The following is a 20,180-nucleotide window of genomic DNA, read 5'->3' as shown; positions in this document are numbered from 1 at the left end:
CTGTTCTTTTAAAAAGACAGGTTGTCCACTCACACCTTTCATCCAATAGATTGAAAATATCTGACTCTAATTTCACCTTCAAAATATCTATTAAGCCTAAAAGTTCACATACTTTTGCCACTCACAGATATGTGATATTGGATCAATTAAACAATGACCACATCTAATTTTTTTGTCTCATTTGTTTGATTTAGTTCTCTTTATCTACTTTTAGGACTTCGCAAAAACGCTTAGTTTAAAAGTAGAGTAACATGTTCACTTAAACTTTTTAGTTAAATTGAACAAAACGCCCACCGAAACTTTCTGTATGCTATCTGAGGCTTACGGGACAGATTGTACTGTATGTTATGTGCACTTGTGTTTGAGTGGCACAAAAGATTTAGCGTTGGCCATGAGGATGTTGAGAATGACAAATGTCCTGGAAGGCCTTGCACATCAAAAACAAACAAAAATGTGGAAAAATTAAGAAAATTGTTTGAAATGAAAGCCGACTTAGCATCCAAATGATAGCAGAAATGCTCAACATTGTCAAAGAAACTGTGGTAAGATGTGTTAGATGGTTGTAAGAATTTTCCCTGCCGAGCAGAAAGAAATCTAAAGCAAATTTTACAGACATTTTTGAACAAATTCAAGTGGATTCACATTTTTAGATAAAGTTATTATTACCTGTGGTGAAACATTATGTTCCAGTACGATCCGGAGACAAAACACCAGTCAATACACCATCATCACCAAGAATGAAAAAAGCAAATCCAAATTCAAAGTCATGTTAATTGTTTTCTTTGGTGTTGCTTTGGCAGACTGGGTACCAGGAGGCACAAGAGTGAATCAACATCACTACAAAAATGTTCTAGAAATGTAGTGGAAAGAATCAGAAGAAAGAGGCCAGAGTTGTGGAAAATTTGTTTCATCCTCCATCATGACACTGCACCAGCCCACACAGCTCTCTCTGTGAAGCAGAAACAGATTGCAGTGGTAGTACACCTTCCATACTCACCAGACCTAACACCGTGTGACTTCTCTCTTTTCCCTAAAGTCAAATCTGTCCTCAAGAGTTTTGCATCAGTTACTAAGGAAAAGAAGAAAGTGACGGTGCTGATGAGACATCTGAGAGATAATGAGCTACAGCACGGCTTTGACCAATGGAAAATAAAAATGCAGCGGTGTGTGGATGCAGAAGGGGAGTACATAGAAGGGTAACAGAATTGAAAAACACTTAACATAATAAACACAATTCATAGCATCAGTCTCGTTATTTACAGTAATAGCCACACATAGTATAAAGAGTGTGCTTTATGTGCTATACCAGTATTTAAGAGTCATAAGGAAACACAAGCCCCAGAATAAAGTCTTTGCTGTGGAAATGATGTTTCTGTTATATTTCTTGCACTAGGTATCCTCACCAATAATTATTACCCATAACAAATCTTGAATAAATCGATTTTTATCAAGCAAAACCAAATAGGGGGTGCCACATAGTGTTTTAAATGATAAAACCTGCTTAACCTGGAGCTGTGCAAGTTCTTGATGCAGCTATTCATGATATGCAAGCAGACTAACATCCATATGTGCAAACTATGGTACCCTACCTACGAGTTTCATCATCCAAGACTTCATCTGTGGGCTGACAATGTCTTGAATGATTAAATACAGTACGTTGGCACGTGCCCTTTGCCCATATGTTTGAACTATGCAGAAACATTCTGTTTCTGAACTATTTGTTCACTGTAGGTGTTTAATTACTTTTACAGACTGTCAATATTTTGCATACATACATTTTTCAACATATTTAAGAAGAGTGCCAATACAAAGAAGTGTATGCATGCGCAGCCATACCTTTCCCTCCATCCCCCTGGAAGTACACTGGTATTCCCACTGCCCTCCAGAACATACTCTACTACCCCAACAGGACATATACTACCTGCCCTACCAACCCACTTCCTGGGACATACACTACATTTTCCTCCTCCTCCTCCTCCGCTCCCTCCCCCCCCCCTTCCCCGGCAAGCACCCGCCTTCCACCCATCCCTGGGTCATACACTCCTCACCCCTGGGTCATGCACTACTCACCTGGTCCAGGCAGCGGTCACTGCTGTCTCCTTGCTGATGTTGCTGACTCCCGGGCAGCCTTGTTTTCAATCCACTATGGCTCTGTTCAGGTGCAGCAGTTTCATATCAGCCATCCTGGATTCAAAAAGAGACTGCCTCTTTCTTGGGACCCATTAACAGCACGGAGGAGATGATTTAGGTAGGGGATGAAGCTGCTTAAAGGCTCACACCCTGTGAGAATGCCTATGCAAAGCGATATTGCTCATATACTGTAAAAGCTAGAGTAAACTCATATCGACATCAGGCCAGGGGAGGATAAAGAAAAAAATGACAGGGTGGGGGGCACTATGACAGGGGATGGGGTGTTATTTTCGTGCACCAGAGGCGCAAGTGCTCCTGGGAAAATGGGTGTGGACTCGCAACAAGTGGCTTGGTCTCAAAGGGAATACTATAACCGTATAACTGGGGGAGGGTGATGCCTTGGAGAGGCAGAGGGTGACAGTAAAGAGAAAATTATGTGGAGACATTGACACAGGGATGAGGCACAGGGTGAAGCAGAGGGTAAGGCAGTGGGGGATGGAAAGGCAGTGGATGACAGTGAAAGGCAGTGGGTGGTGATAGGGAAGCAGTGGGTGTTGCCATGGGGAGGCAGTGGGTGATGCCAGGGAATGGGTGACAGGAGAAGGAAGTGGGTGAGTCAAGGGGAAGGCAGTAGATGATGCTATGGAGAGGCAGTGGGCGACACCAAGGAATGGGTGACAGGGAAAGGCATTGGGTGACACCATGGGGAGGCAGTGGGTGATGCCAAAGAATGGGTGACGGGGGAAGCAGTGTGTGACCTCATGGGGAGGCAGTGGGTAACACCATGGGGAGGCAGTGGCTGATCCTGGGGAATGGGTGACAGGAGGAGGAAGTGTGTGATACCAGGGTGAGGAAGTGGGTGAAGTGAGAGGGTGATGGGGAGATAATGACACCAGAGAGAGTTAGAGGGTGACAGGGGAGGTGGTAGGTGGCAGGGAAAGGCAGTGACTGGCAGTGGCAATAGAGGGTGAGTAGGTGACCATGGCAGGCAATGGGTGCCAGACTGGGAGAGGCAGTGGGTGACTGGTAGTCCTATAAATGCAGATTTGCCGGTAATTTGTCCATGAGCTGGAGAGTTACTAAGATAGTTGTATCTAACAGGACTTTGGCAACACCTGCTGGTCTTCCTGTCCCTCATCCGCAATCCAGTTGCTGCCTCAACAGTAGAGCTATGCAGCAAAGTATGAACACAGCGGGCACTCACAGCAGTGATATACTGCAGCATTGGAGGTGTAGTTGTGCAAGCACTGCGGAGACACCCTCTCGCGACTGCATCTACCCCCATGACCCCTCCAAGCCACAGGTCACATGGTGAGGCCCTTGGCCCCTCCTAGATGCAGCGCTGCCCCCTGATCTGGTGCCTAGAGGAGCGAAACGCAGAGCATGAAGAAACACACTTTACAGAGTGTGGGGGGAGCCAATGGCAGCCTGAGTGCACAATAAATAAATAAAAAATTATCCTAAATGACAGGGGCCTTGGTGCCTCCCCCCCCCCCCCCCCACACACTGAATCCGCCAATGCATCAGGTTACCCTTCTGCATTTCTTCTGCTTTTTAAGCTTATAAACTCTTACAAAATGGTTGGAAATAATTGATTACTATTGAGCTGTTTGCATGGCAGCCATAATAAAATAGAAGGTTGCTTATGTTTTGATTTTAAAAGTTTTGACATTTAAAAAAAAAAAATTATATTTGTGTTTCTTTAAAATAAATGACATTAAAAACACCTTTCTGCATTTTCACCTTAATTGACAACTTGGAGGTCTTTAATTTAGAAATAACTATAAAATGCAGCATGAAAAATCCAAATATAATTATGGCAGGTTTCAAAGTGGACCGAAAATGGAAGAAACTGGAAATAAATTTTGCATGTGACTCTAACACCAGGGTGGGCAATAAGCTGCCACATGGAGATAACATTACAACTGGCGCTCAGGTATTTGGTGTCAGCTAGACAGTGTCGGACTGGGGCATGTAGGGCCCACCAGGGAAAATGCTGTTGTAGGCGCGCATGCTTAAGGGTGTGGCCAAGCTCCACTGGTGCGTGGCCAGCCACACAGACGTTTGGCTAACCATTCCAGAGTACATGTTCTGTTCCTCTTGGTAAATATATAATAAACCATATTCTTGTGAAGTATAATGTAACATAAGTATAATGCATAATTAAAGTGCACTAGGATAGAGTCTGGAACCTGATCCCTAGAGGAGGAGGAGTGCCCACAGGCGGTGGGGCTCACCGGTGGTTTCCCCTGTTCCCCTGTGGGCCAGTCCGACCCTGCATCTAGATGATCTTTCAGTGAATGTATTAGTTAAAGTTAGTACATTATGAGATTCCCTTTGCAGTTTCTCTTTTCACATACATTTATCAGGGTAATCAAACATCCAGCTACATGGAACAACATGTATGTTCCCTTGCAGCAGTTTAGAAAGAAATCACTTATTTAAACATCTGTGACTCCAGTTCCAGCATATTAGTGGAAGACGCCACAGTCTGTGTATCTTATTGGTTAGTGCAAATAGGTTGTACACAACAACAAGAGAGAGAGAAAACTTCCCAATAAAATGTGGAAATACCTTATATTTAGAACAGTTTATTATGTCATATATGCCAGATGCAAGGCATTTGTAAAATGTTTCAGTAACTCCAGGTAAAAGCAAGATACAAATGTCCTTGATCACTGACTAGTCAAGTATTCTATGAGATCGGTTTTATTTTACTAATGCCTAACTGAGAGATATAATACTATTTGTGACCATTTTTTTTGGTGTGGTGCACTAACAAATATAAAGACCCCAAAATTATCTTCAGGGGCACCGGCAAGGCTGCCCATAGGGAATGGCAGGGTGTACACATGTCTAGAGGTCCAACAAGTTGTGGGGGGGAACCTTCTTAGCCCAAAGACACCTGTGCCGCGTCCTCGACCGGTATTTAAAGATGACAGCTTGTAGCTCATACTGCACTAATGTCCTGCCCAGCTTGTTGATGTCCGACACTCACAGAGATGGGAGATATATCAAACCCAAGGAATAAAATGGAGACGTTGCCCATAGCACCTATTGAGCTTATATCTAACATTTATCTGGCACAGTCTATGAAATGACAGAAGGGAAGCTGGAGGTGGCACACTGACATCGGGATTGGTGGTTGCTTCATGTGTGAGCTAGTCACAGATACAGTAACAGTGATCAGAGCTGATCAGGGTCTGTGGTAAGGATATAACTACCATGGTGTTAGACTGTGTTATGGGTGGACCCTCAGCATTACAGAGATGCGTGTGTAGGGTGCAGGATGTAGGTGTGACTCAAAAAGGTGGGTTACTGTCTAAACTCCATTTGATCATTTAGAAATAGAGAAATTCCTCCTAAGAAGAGGTGGGCCAGTGTTATGAATAGTAACATGTCTGGCTTTCTGTAACATCATCATGAAATTTACAGCTGTTAATCTCATAACCGTCTGTTGGACTACTTTCTTTAGATGACAATTTAAAGGTATTTGACCTCTTCTGTTTGGGAGCTCTGCCCCCAGTTTACTGGTCAGAATTTCTATGTACTTTTTCATTTTTGAGGAAAAAAATAAATGTATTCTATTTTCGAATAAGGCTGTAACATAACAAAATGTGGAAAAAGTGAAGCGCTGTGAATACTTTCTGAATGCAATGAACAAAAAAATTAGAATAAAAGGTAGAACATTTGACAACAAAGTACCCATCTTTTAATCTTACAGTATCTATCAAGAAGAGGGGGGAACGACTCTCAAAATGTATATTATGGCCCATCATTTTTATGGGTGGTCCTTGGTGCTGTACTTCAGACCAATAGAAAAATATGCCCTTTTTCCCATACACCTGGGTTCATTAAGGGGCCACAGGGCAAGGGGGTCCACTCACCCTGGGATCCACCGAAACCTCTCCAACGATCTGTAATCTGCCCCACTTTTGTCGAAGATGGGGAACTCAGAGATTTAGGGGTCTATCTACTAAGCCTTTGATGAAGATAGAGTGGACAGAGACAAAGTCCCAGTTAATCATCTGCTAATTGCCATGTTACGGGCTGTGCTTGAAAGATGACAGGAGCTGATTGGTTGGTACTTTATCTCCATCCAAAGCTTAGTAAATGGACCCCTTACTGAGCTAACTGAAGTATTGTGCTAAATCATTAAAATCAATCACTGCTAAATCATTAAAATCAGCCCATCATTTATCACATTGTATGCTTACTCGTTCGGTACATGGCTTAACTGATTTGTATATCATTGGTCATCTGCAAAGTGACACAGCTTCCTGATTGGTGGGAATCAAAGGGACATGAAAAGCAAAGTATGTAAAATATACAGCTTTGGATTTGCTCATGGAACTGAGCCATCCCACACAGTATATTTATACAGATAAGTATGTATGGTATACAACATTGGATTTCCTAATGGAGAAGAACAATCCACATGCCACAATTAGCCAATAAACTAATCTCAACATACTATATTCACAATCAGCATATAAAGATGAGCAGTATTGTGTCCAATACCTAGCAGCTCCCCGCTACTCCTGAGTTCTGGCATTACATCATATGGTTTGCCTGGCTTAGTGCACCATTTGCTAAACAAGTCAGTAAATTTACTGCTTTCAAATTAGTACAGAACACTTCGATGCGTGCTGTTGGAGGAACGTTCTGTTTATTGCAAAGTTACATAGTGGCCCAGCCAGTACATCCTTATGATCTTTTCCCAGTGACAAGTTATTGGTTAGAAATACCTACAATAGAGTAAAAATATAGTTTAGATATTACTTTAAAAGAACACTAAAGCTAAAATTTGGGACCTGCTGTATGATCACTAATTTATATAAAAATTAATATAAGTATGATACTATAAGCTTTTAGTATATACATAGGTATCTAAATGTTATACAGAGATGTCCGCATTCACCTACAGTTTTGGTGCGTATGGCACAAGACTCTTGGTGCGATTCATACTTTTTCTTAATTTGAGCAGCTTTTTTTGCATTGTAGCTGCATACACAGGGGCAGATGTATTAACCTGGAGAAGGCATAAGGAAGTGATAAACCGGTGATATGTGCAAGGTGATAAAGGCACCAGCCAATCAGATCCTAACTGTTAATTTACATATTGAAACTGATTGGCTGGTGCCTTTATCACCTTGCACATATCACTGGTTTATCACTTCCGTATGCCTTCTACAGGTTAATACATCTGCCCCAAAGTTTGCTTACGGTGTACCAGGACCTCTAGATTAGTACTGTTGCCACCAAGGAATCGGTATAAAGATTAAGCATAATGATGTGTGGCACAAGGCATGGCGAGGTCACTCATATCGAAACTGTATTTTGACTTTTATAGCCAGAAGTCTCTGTAAGGACACTTAGCGCAGCTAAGTTGCAGAGTCCGTAGCACGCCAGACGGGGCTGCTTGGTGCGATTTTAGAAAACGTGTATGTGGACACATCTGTATGTAGCATTTTTTATATACAGTATTAATGTTTTTTCTAAGAACAGAAATTATGCAAACGGATGGAACATACAGTATAAAAATCATTACCATGAATCATTAATTGTGATAAAAATTCAGTTATTTAAAACTGAGCGATCATTGTTTGAAATGACATGCAGATAAACCATGATACTAATAGCACCCATGTGAAGGTGTGTAGCTGCCACCTTTACAGTAGCTTGGTAAAAGTCCCTCTTTTAAGTTACACATTTACAGTTAGAGCATTTCCAGACATGCCTACCTGGGTCCTAGAGACAATCTGCAATGCCTCCTACAGACAGGAACAATGACTCATTTAATAGCTTGATATGGCAGTTATACACCCATACTACTGCTCTCATAATGTATTTTATATATTTTTATGAAAATACCATAAATATAGGCCTAGTGCACCTTCTCCTGTAATAACTTATGATTTGTTTTATTGGTTTAACAGTAATAAACCACATAATAATTTTTAAGAGTTAATTAATTTTTATTTATATAACTACTGTAATTGCCCATCATGTGCTGCTGCTGCCATATAGTAACAATAACTATGTTAAATTGTAGGTCTGCAGAAGTGAGACTAGTTACAGAGCGCATTCAAAAACACATATTGTACAGTGTGGCACGGAAGACTGTAACCTTTTTGATCTTATAACCCCACAATCATCTTGTGACCGACCAGGGACAGCCCCAGGTATACTAGCAACTTGTCTGAGAAATTTTTGGAGTTCTCCCTCCCCCCTCCCCCCAAATCCAACTATATCTACAATTACTACTTTTATTAACAAAAAAATCCTACAGAACATACATTATTACTATAAAACATTCCAAAGCATAAATTGTGCAAATTCGCAATGCCTAAGCTGACATAAAGAATGCACATATGCAATATGCGCCAATCAATGCCCACTTACTTGTATCTGGAACTCAAACCTCCATTGGACAGAAGAAGCCAATCAAGGGAGAGACGTGTTGCCCACACATAGGCCTAGTAGGCATGTTCATGTAACTGTGGCTCATGCAGACCTGCAGCATCACACATACACGCATGATAGGAGGCGCAACTTTTGTTAGATAGTAGAGGTAGATATATATATATATATATATATACATATATTGTAACACAGTTTATGAGGTTGAATAAAGACAATTTGTCCATCAAGTTCAACCTGTTAGTGATCTCCTACACTGTAATATTTTTAAGACTAATTTTAACTGGGGCGAATGTTTAGCCATTATGTCTGTTCCTCTTTTTTTTATTATTATTACTGTAATGCATGATTTACCCACTGTTCCCTTGTATATCTCTATGCATTAGGAATTTATCTAGCCCTTTCTTAAAAGTAATGACAGAGTCCGCCATTACTACTCTCTCAGGCAGGGAATTCCAAATACGTATTGTCCTTACTGTGCAGAAAACTTTCCGTCTCGGTGTGCCATATCTCCTCCCTGCTAACCTAAGTGGGTGTCCACGTGTCCTTTGTGTTGATCTTACCAAAAATAAATACCTCGCTAGCTCTGTTGTTCCGTTATATATTTGTAAATGTTAATCATGTCCCCTATTAAACTCCTTTTTCCAGTGTGAACATGCCTATCCTAGCTAGCCTTTCCTCTTATTCTAGTGTCTCCATCCCCTTAATAAATTTGGTCGCCCGTCTCTGAACCTTTTCTAGTTCCAGGATATCCTTTTTGTAGTATGGTGCCCATAATTGTGCACAGTATTCGAGATAAAGCCTCACTAGTGATTTATATAATGGGAGTATAACACTCTCATCCCTTGCATCAATTCCCCGCTTTATGCATGCTAATACCTTGTTTGCCTTATTTTCTGCAATCCTACTTTGGGTACTGCTGCTAAGTCTTTTATCTACATCTTTTTCCAGTACAGAATCCCCTAGTTTCTCACTGTTTAGTATGTACGTACTATATTTGCTGATGATGATGACTTGGCATAACTCCGGCAGATATGCTGCTGATGTAAAGTAAAGTTGGGTACACACCTGACGACGGTGAAACCCAGCAACGCGGCAATGCAGTGTAACAATACACCTCCATATACAGAGCACAATCCACTGTACGAGACCTTGATGTATCGTTACATGCGGCATTTAACAACACCACGTGCAGCGCATCCAATGGGACAATGCGACCACCCAATTCATCAAACAATGAATTGGGTAAGTTTGATGGTACACACTAAACAATGGTGGCTGTGATCCATCACAGATCACAACATCTGCCATTATATCATATAGTGTGTACCCATATTAAGATCTATCTCAAACTCTTCATATGGGAGGAATTATGACATTTTTGCAAAAGCTGTTTTTCTGTAAGTTACACCTATTATTGTGACCAACTCTGTGTTAGCCCCATTGTGAGCGTGTGAGCACAGTTATTACTCTTACACCCTTGTTATCTGGTCAAAAACTGTTTTCCCCTTCAGTTATAGACTTTACTTTTCATCTATATACTTCATAAAATTGTTTCTGTGATTATACTGACAAATTTAGTTTGCCTTCTTCTTCCTACAGTCTATCATAGGCATGGCATTACCAGAATGTAGAAAGTAAAGTTAGATATCTAAGACCAGTTAAATGATTGATCCTTCCACCATGGCTACAGTCAAAATGACAATGTTTAGTAGGAAAGTTACTAAGCCCTGGCATCAGAGATCCAGGTCTGAAGTCGAAATCAAGAGGCTCTGGGTCATTATCAAAATGTGTCCCTTGGTTTACATTACTTTGCTTTGCATGCTTCCAACAATAAAGTAGCTTTTCTTTCTTTTAGCATCTTGGGTATGTGGATATATTAGGTAACTAGTAACTCTCATGCTGCATGGTCTGATTCTCCTCTCAAAGTCTGGTAACCAGAGACAATTGTGTACACCGAATGATGCAGTGCCTGTGCCTCTAAAATGTATCCGGCAATTTGGTATTGCATTCGGATGTTTGTTATTGCTACAGCCCTAATTCTTACTTGTCACTCACAAACATCTATAATTATTATTATTATTATTGTGGTTAATTTTAAAAGGGTGTGGATCATTGGGTTGACTTCATATTGGTCGACAGTTAATAGGTTGACCCCTTACAGATGACATGCAAGTAGTCGACAGGGTCAAAAGGTCGACAGGAAAAAGTTGGACATGGATATTTTTGACACAAAAAAGGTTGACACAAGTTTTGGTTGTTTTTTGTGTATGTAATTTTCAACATTAAACTACATGTATTTCCAATTGGTGCAGCGCTTTGCTCCCCATGCTTCAGGCATGGTGTTGCACTCAGATGTTTGTTATTGCTACATCCCTAATTCTTACTTGTAACTCACAAACATCTATTATTATGATTATTATGATTATTATTGTTAATATTGTTACTTTTAAAAGGGTGTGGATCATTGGGTTGACCCCTTACGGATGACATGCAAGTAGTCAACAGGGTCAAAAGGTCGAAATAGGAAAATGTTGGACATGGATATGTTTGACACAAGTTTTTGGTTGTTTTTTGTGTGTGTAATTTTAAACATTAAACCACATGTACAGTCAGGTCCATAAATATTGGGACATCTACACAATTCTCATATTTTGGGCTCTATACACCACCACAATGGATTTGTAATGAAACAAACAAGATGTGCTTTAACTGCAGACTTTCCGCTTTAATTTGAGGGTATTTACATTCAAATCAGGTGAACGGTGTAGAAATTACAACGGTTTCTATATGTGCCTCCTACTTTTTAAGGGACCAAAAGTAATGGGACAAACTAAACAATCCTAAATCAACCTTTCACTTTTTAATACTTTGTTGCAAATCCTTTGCAGTCAATTACAGCCTGAATTCTGGAATGCATAGACTTCACCAGACGCTGGGTTTCATCCCTGGTGATGCTCTACCAGGCCTCTACTGCAAATGTCTTCAGTTCCTGCTTGTTCTTGGGGCATTTTCCCTTCAGTTTTGTCTTCATCAAGTGAAATGCATGCTCAATCGGATTCAGGTCAGGTGATTGACTTGGCCATCGCATAACATTCCACTTATTTGCCTCAAAAAACTCTTTGGTTGCTTTCGCAGTATGCTTCGGGTCATTGTCCATCTGCACCATGAAGCGCCGTCCAATGAGTTCTGAAGCATTTGACTGAATATGAGCAGATAATATTGCCCAAAACACTTCAGAATTCATCCTGCTGCTTTTGTCAGTAGTCAATATAATCAATAAATACAAGGGATCCAGTTCCATTGGCAGCCATACATGCCCATGCCATGACACTACCACCACCATGCTTCACTGATGAGGTGGTATGTTTTGGATCATGAGCAGTTCCTTTTCTTCTCCATACTCTTCTCTTCCCATCACTCTGGTACAAGTTGATCTTTGTCTCATCTGTCCATAGGATGTTGTTCCAGAACTGTAAAGGCTTTTTTAGATGTTGTTTGGCAAACTCTAATCTGGACTTCCTGTTTTTGTGGCTCACCAATGGTTTACATCTTGTGGTGAACCCTCTATAGTCACTCTTGTGAAGTCTTCTCTTGATTGTTGGCTTTGACACATATACACCTACCTCCTGGAGAGTGTTCTTGATCTGGGCAACTGTTGTGAAGGGGTTTACTTCACCAGGGAAATAATTCTTCTGTCATCCACCACAGTCGTTTTCTGTGGTCTTCCGGGTCTTTTGGTGTTGCTGTTCTCTACGGTGCGTTTTCTTTTTAAGAATGTTACAAAAAGTTGATTTGGCCACAACTAATGCTATCTCTCTGTTGGGTTTGTTTTGATTTTTCAGCCTAATGATGGCTTGCTTCACTGATAGTGGCAGCTCTTTGGATCTCATATTGAGAGTCGACAGCAACAGATTCCAAATGCAAATGTCACACCTAAAATCTTCTCCAGACCTTTTACCTGCTTAATTGATGATGAAATAACGAGGGAATAGCCCACTCCTGTCCATGAAATAGCTTTTGAGTTGATTGTCCCATTACTTTTGGTCCCTTAAAAAGCGGAAGGCACATATAGAAACCGTTGTAATTCCTACATCATTCACCTGATTTGGATGTAAATATACTCAAATTAAAGCAGAAAGTCTGCAGTTAAAGCACATCTTGTTTGTTTCATTTCAAATTCATTGTGGTGGTGTAAAGAGCCCAATATATGAGAATTGTGTAGATGTCCCAATATTTATGGACCTGACTTGTATTTCCAAATGGTGTAGCGATTCTCTCCAATTGCTTCAGGCAAGGTGCCTCACTCCACTACCGCAACACTCGGCATATGTTACTATTTCCAATTATAGTCCGCGTGGATGATAATGGAAGAAAAAGTTAAAAAAATAAAACACTTGTGTCAACCATATGTGTGTCGACCATTGTCATCTCAGCCATTTGAACCTGTTGACCTTTTACATGTTGACCTTTTTACCATATCGACCTTTTGTACCTGTCGACCTAATGCATGTCAACCATATGGTGTCGACCTATTGACTGTTGACCTAATACAAGTCGAACTATCAACCAGATACCTTTTAAAAATGCAGCTGACATGGCTATCTGTTCTTCTCATCTGGACTGTGTGGGAGAGGTTTATTTACATGCTGTCTGTTGTTGGAGTTATCACGACCCCTTCTGTGCATCTATGACAAACTATCTCTATTGGGGACACGAAGTTCATGTAGCAGTCACTCAGTATATCCATTCTGTTGGACTGATCAAAGCCTCTATAAGCATCTGGAAATTGAGTGGTGCTCGCTGACAGCTGGCTGACCTGTAGTCCATGTCCTTGTACATAATGGCAATAAGTGACTACAGATAAAAGAATTGGCTTGAGCTCAGTTTCTGACTTAGCATAGCGAGAGATGCTGCCAGACTGATTCTCTTGTTCACTTCAGGGTCTATCTCCAGACAACATGAGCTGCTTGATGTCATCCCGTGCTGTACTGCAGAGTGAGTAGGAACAGAATTTGGGCTTATTCAGTCTTATAATAGGCTATAGCTCATTTATTGGATGTTTTGCCTGGTTTCTGTCACACTGATCCTAGTGTTAAACGTTTATAGGAACTTGCTAGCGGGAGACATAACTATCACTGTGCAGCTTTAATGTTTGTACTTAATAAACAATAAATAACTTCTATATTTTCAAAATGATGTAGTCTATGTATTAAACCTCTGTAGGCTGTAATGACTTGCCACCGTGCCAGCCTATCACCCTAGGGCAATGGTTACCAACAGTGTAAGACATTAAGGACATATGGTTTCCTAAACACTAGATTAATTGCAGGTTCTATTAGTTAAGTAACAGTTTCTCAAAGAGCTTTGTGTATTTCATTGCTAACTTTTTATGTGGGTGGAAAGGAGGCAGGGCTGCCAGATCCCTCACCTCACCAATTTGCTGAGAGGATAAAAGGAAAAAGGCTTATGTTTAAACCCCAAAAACGATTGCCTTGCCTGGATAAATGCCTGCACTGCCAAGTAGCCTGGACCTCTATCTTCACTCCCTAAACTGTGTGTGTAAGTATTTCTGCGCACTAGTCAGTCATTTATCACTGCTTAATATTAGCTTCTATTTTGTTACAATGCACAGTTGGCATAAAGTGTTCATATAATACACACAGGGTTTAACAGCTACTGTGCAGACATATTTACAAGCAAACTATAATCTGTATCACTTGTTTAGTTAGGTGTGTGGTGAGGTTGGGTAAGTAGCAGAACATCTACACTCTTCTATAAAAACCTGTATTGTAATATTACAGGCCCAATTGAATGTAATGTATTATACATTCATTGTTGTACATGCCTGACTGACAGGACAGTGTCTGGAAGGAGGTGCAGTACAGAATGATCTGACAAGCAGCGTTCTGCTCTTGGTACAGGCAAAGAATAATTCTCTGTCTCTCCTGTCTTGTTATTGCCAGGAGCATTTATTCTGGAAATCAAACAATCTATTAAGTTCTTAAGTTACACAGGGTATGCATAAAACAATTTACATTTGTAATGTTATTGCACGTAACTTGTATGTGCAAGGCAGATAATATGCATACAGCATTGTGTATCTCTTAAGTTGTGCTATGTATTATGAATGTATTATAAGTGTAGTGTTAAATACAGGTCAGCACAGGAATGAATATAATGTGCCGTTTAGGTTATGTATGAACTATTATACCTCAGCATATTTTACCTTTGATTTATATTTTCTTTCTTATCCTGTAAGCTATATGATAAGCAAAACATATGAAATATTCTCCAAAGTTGAGCTAAGGGTTTTAATACAGATGAATATACTTGTTTTCTCATAATTATCACAATGTAACCCTGGTATCATATGTGAGACTCTAACACAGCATCTAACTATTAGGGGTAAATTTACCGAGGTGGGCGTTTTCTTTTAGAACTGGTGATGTTGCTCATAGCAACCAAGCAGATTCTACTTAACATTTATCTAGCTGCTTTCAGAAAATAATAGATTGAATCTGATTGGTTGCTATGGGTAACATCACCAGTTCTAAAAAAAACCTCCCACCTTAGTAAATGTATCCCTTACAGTAGTAATACTAATATATTTTCTGCCAAAAACACAGATGTCTGAAAATACTGTATATATAGCTGACAGTATGTCATAAATCGCACTTTCTGCTGAAGTTAGATCAGTATAGCACCTAGATATGTGACAGTGCACCTGGGGGAGTGGTATGTGATGGAGGAAATCCTCTACCTGTTTTCACTACATTCCCATCTCTTTTACACTGTACATATATTAATACAACAAGGTTTCATGTGTGCTGAGCTACACATCCTTTACCTATTAGTTTTATCTCTACATGTTCACATGGGTTATGAGCACAGTGCTTCAGAAGTGTGCTGATGTAGTATTTATTGAAGAATTAGATACGGAGTAAGCCAGTATTCTTCAAAGCATTGAGATAAATATTCCCAATGCCACTCCCCAGCCAAGACAATTTACCTGCACTGCCATTCCTCTGATCTCTTTTATTCCTGACATTTGTGCGGAACCTTCTGAGAAACGTGACCCAAGGCACAAGGGAGGGTGCATACAGTATACAGTATGTACAGAACACTGTTGTACTTGCACACACCCTTACAGCGGCCATAAAGTACATGGTCAAGCAAATGTGGCGGACTTTACTTTTATACTCTAAGGGCCTGATTTAGATATGAACACAAGTGCATTTCCACAGCATGTGTCTCACACAAAGTGTATCATACTGTGTACTAGTGGTATTTTCAGGTGCACATATCTGCGTCCCCTTGTCCTTTTAGGCTCATATAAGGATCATTCATGTACAAGTAGGGAACAGTAAAGGGCAAGGCATGAATGTGCACTTTAGCATGCCCAATGAGATTGCTATTTTCGGTTATATGTTAACTGTAAATGTGCACAGCGCGCATTATACACTGTATTTACAGCTGCAGGGTATCATAGGATGCATCTTAGTCACAATGGACATATCCAAATGCACATACTGTATGCATATACGCTAAAGAGAATCTTTTTAAATCATCCCCTTATTGTGAAAATCTATGTTTTGCAGTATTTTTACAGAATTTCCAAATTGCTGGACATATTGTGAGAGCATTTAATAATTCATTTTTATTTACCAGTTAGCAATAAAAATCATTATCACCTGATCAAACCATGCTGCAATGAAAGGTATACCAATTATCACTATTAAGCATGCAGGGGAAATACCACCAGTTGCTGTAAGTAATACATAAGTACTTGGCAGCTTTACTTTTACACCACAATTTAGAATTGAGCAAGGGTATGCCCTTTTTCCTATGGTTGTGCCAAGGTACAATATTCATATCTCCCAACGATATGTGGCATGGCCATGGCACACTGGGGCCACCCATGACTGTGTCAGAGTGAGCATGACCATGCCCCTGTTGGGCATACTTAGTACTTCTGCCACTCCTTCTCCTCCTCCTCCTCCTAATACACCCTTGGCTTGCTACAGTCACCAGAGGCATCTGCCCAGCTGTGTGAGACTATGGACATGCCTTCCAAATTCCCTTGAGTTGGGACAAACAGACCCCTCAAATCCTTGCACTAATATCTCTATGTATTATATTATGGAGATAACAGACAGTTTCTCTCTACAGTATGCTTACTGAAGTGATATAAAATCTTTTTTTTTCTGCAAATTAACAAGATTTTTTTTGACACTGTATGGCAGCGATAAGAAAGCACTTGCCTACCTCACTATGGACTCTATTTACTTAGCCTTGGAAAGAGACCAAGTGGATTGAGAAAAAGTACCAGCCAATCAGCTCCTAACTTTCATTTTGAAAACACAGGGTGGGACGTACTAAAGTGAAAATGCGTTAAAAAACCCTGTTTTCAGGGGGTTTACTGCATTTTCGTATGTACTTACCTCTGTCTGGTGGCTCTCCACCGCGCAGGGTAATGCTTTTGCTGGCGTTACCCAGTAGAAGCATATGGGCAATGTAGAGAGGGTTCCGTCACGGAACCCGCCCAGCATGTCCCGCTGGTCTGCGCATGCGCAGATGGACTCCTGGTCATAGACAGCCACAGCACATTGCATAGGGCAGCGCTTATTGGGAGAGCTGTCCTTTTTTATATTAATCACATATGTTAGTATAGATGCGATTAGTACCAATGCGATAAGTGGCCGGATGTACCGTGACCCACTGCCCACAGCAACAGTAACATGGCAGTTTGGAGCTGATTGGCTGGTACTTTACCGCCTTCCACTTTATTTCTCTCCAAGGCTTGGTAAATAGACCCATGTATTCCTTACCACATGTACACAAACGTACACACTAGGGTTAATTTTTGTCAGAAGCCAGTTATCCTACCACTATGTTTTTTTTAATTGTGGGTGGAAAATGAAGTGCCCCGAGGAAACCAATGCAAACCCAGAGAGAACATATACACTACACACATACAGGGCAATGATACTGTACTGATGACTGCAGTGCTGTAAAGATAACATTGCACCACTGTGCTGCCCAGGACTCTTCTCCATCTCATAAATAGAACCTCTACTGTGAATGCTTGGAGGTACTCTAATTGTATTTCTGACCAGTCATTAGCCGAGTCTAGAGTAAATAGACTTTAATTAATTATTGAATAATTAAGTAGTATTGTAATATGTTTATTTATTGAGTAAATATTTCCTTGTACACCATATTTTTTGTAAATACTTGCAGCCTCAGGCACAGTGCTGCTGCTGAAGTGACACACTGTGAGCTCACCAGAGTTCAGACACCAAGCTGACAGCGGGAAGCTACAGAGAGGGAAGAAGAGAAGCGCTGCAGCAGCACTGGGGACACATACATGGCAATCTGGAGCTTTGGTAGCAGGAAATGGAGAGACCACATCAGATCCAATGAGAGCTACAGTATGATGAGGCATAGTGGGGCAGGCCGTTAGACACACAGATAGAGGAGTATGGGCCTAATTCAGGTTAGATCGCAGTGTGCGATCCAACTGGTATTATTGAGAAAAAGATACGGGCGCATCGCCCGTCCTGCGCATCCGCCTGCATTTTCTGCTGGGGGGCGCAGAAAATGCGATCGCCTCTGTCTGTCAATCAGCGGGGCGGGCAACGCTTAGTTTCCAGGGAGGAGACGGAACATTGCGGGCGTGGAGCCGGATAAACGGGGCAGTTCCGCACGAACGGGGGCGCATCGGGAGCGTGATCACGGCGGCTGCATGACGTCACATGCAGCCACCATGATCGCGAACATGGCGGTGGGCCTCCGGCAGGTGCAGCTGAGCAGTGCCGGCAGGAGGCTTCACTAATTTCTACGATGAAGCAGAAATTGCGAGGTGATCGCAATTTCTGCTTTATCAAGGGGGGATGCGGCGGTCATCATGCTAGGAAAAGGATTGCAAATTCTGCTGATTAGCAGAATTTGCAATCCTTACTGAATTAGGCCCTATATCAGTAAGAGATATCAGTGTGCTGTGTTCATATCATTATGCCTGTGATCAAACTTGGTAACATACACAGTGTCCTTCTCTATGCCAAGATCTGAACAAGTGCTTAAAGACTTAATTTTTCCACTACATAAAACTACTATGAGATGCATAAATGCTTCACAGGAACTTAAGACATTGGGCTCTATTCAGGACATTTATTTTCTCGCTAAAAATCTGGAAACAAGTGTTCCCACATTTTTAACGTAACCCCGCTATTCAGCAAAGGGTAACAGAGAAGATAACAAAGTTATTTGGTCCGTTCATACCCATCTTGCTGAATATCACACAGTAGGGATTAATCTATTGATGTCTGTTGTGGTTTAATGTTTTATGCTATTCAGCAAGCATCAAAATGTCAAACATCCCGATAATATATTACTTTAGATAACACCATTTCAGAATGGCGTTATACAGTATAAAGAAAATCCCTGCAGGATCTTAAAACGAGCAGCAAGTATATGCCCAGCTCCAGCCTCCCAAAAGCTTCTAAACTGATTATAATGTATACATAGGCTTTATATTATTCTATATACATTCATATGTATGTGATTATATATAAATTGTATGTATACATTTTATATTTAAACCACATAAATATATACAGACTAATATAAAGCCGATATGCCACTGGTTCTCAAACTGTGTGCCAGCCCATAACACCATGGGGTGCCTCAGAACACTTGCAAGGGTGCCCTGAATTGGTGGTGCAGGACCAATTCAAATTATTTATGGTGAATGTAATAGGCAAAACCAGTGCTGGTGGCTGCCAATCATAAAATATCTGGACAAACAGACGCAAATCCTGTCCCTCACCACACAACTGACCCTAAGAATGACATATAAACACAATTTACTTAACTGAATATTTCTTTCTAACTTTCTCAATAAGAAACTTTGAGCCTAGTGGTGCCGTGAAAAAAATTATGATACTCTAGGGCGCAGTGATTCAAAACAGTTTGAGAACCACTGCTACTGTACATACACATTTTAAGCAATTTAGAAGCTTTGGGAGGCTGTAGCGGGATCAGTACTAAATGCCGCCGGACGGAATCCCGGCGGTCGAAATACCGACGCCGGAATCCCGACCACACAATCCCGACAGGGGTGGCGAGCGGAACGCAGCCCCTTGCGGGCTCGCTTCGCTCGCCACGCTGCGGGCACGGTGCCTCGCTACGCTCGGCACACTATTATATTCTCCCTCTATGGGAGTCGTGGACACCCATGGAGGGAGAATATGTCGGGATTGTGGCGGTCGGGATTCCGGCGTCGGTATTTCGACCACCGGGATTCCGGCCGGCGGCATCTTGACCGCATCCCGCTGTAGCTGGGCATACAATTGCTGCTCCTCACACTGCAGACTCAATGCAAATAGGAGACTATACGCATTGTTAAGTAAGAGCAGGACTGAGCACACGCAGAACCAAAATCAGAAGGTTTTGTTTTCGGATTTCCGAAAACAAAGCCTTCTAGAACATCACAGGAACCGTGTGTTATCGCAACCGCTGTTCCTTTGAAGTTTTTTGCTGAATAACTGTGGAAAAAAGTGGGGGGGGGAAAGGATCGCGTCTATAGCCCGATAATGATCGGGACAATTTTTGCTGAATAGAGC

The 20,180-nt window shown here is 41.2% G+C and overlaps 1 protein-coding gene across 4 annotated transcripts in view; it reads left to right on the top strand.

The window, feature by feature from the left end:
• The window catches only part of EDAR (ectodysplasin A receptor), a 144,753-nt gene that overhangs the window by 60,012 nt on the left and 64,561 nt on the right, over window positions 1-20,180 (top strand). For 2 of the 4 annotated variants that reach the window (XM_063953825.1, XM_063953822.1), the window contains exon 1: window positions 13,972-14,115. The exons of 1 other annotated variant lie outside the window; for it this stretch is intronic. In XM_063953825.1, the coding sequence (XP_063809895.1) occupies window positions 14,061-14,115 (55 nt within the window). In that variant the 5' untranslated portion in view covers window positions 13,972-14,060. Of the gene's footprint in view, window positions 1-13,463; window positions 13,552-13,971; window positions 14,116-20,180 lie in introns of those variants that run through there. One more of the 4 variants, XM_063953823.1, reaches the window with a different exon arrangement.

Source organism: Pseudophryne corroboree, chromosome 2 (assembly GCF_028390025.1).
Source record: "Pseudophryne corroboree isolate aPseCor3 chromosome 2, aPseCor3.hap2, whole genome shotgun sequence".
In the NCBI taxonomy this organism is placed as follows: Eukaryota; Metazoa; Chordata; class Amphibia; order Anura; family Myobatrachidae; genus Pseudophryne; species Pseudophryne corroboree.
The sequence above is the reverse complement of the archived record's forward strand: the minus strand, read 5'-3'. Positions and strand labels throughout refer to the sequence as shown.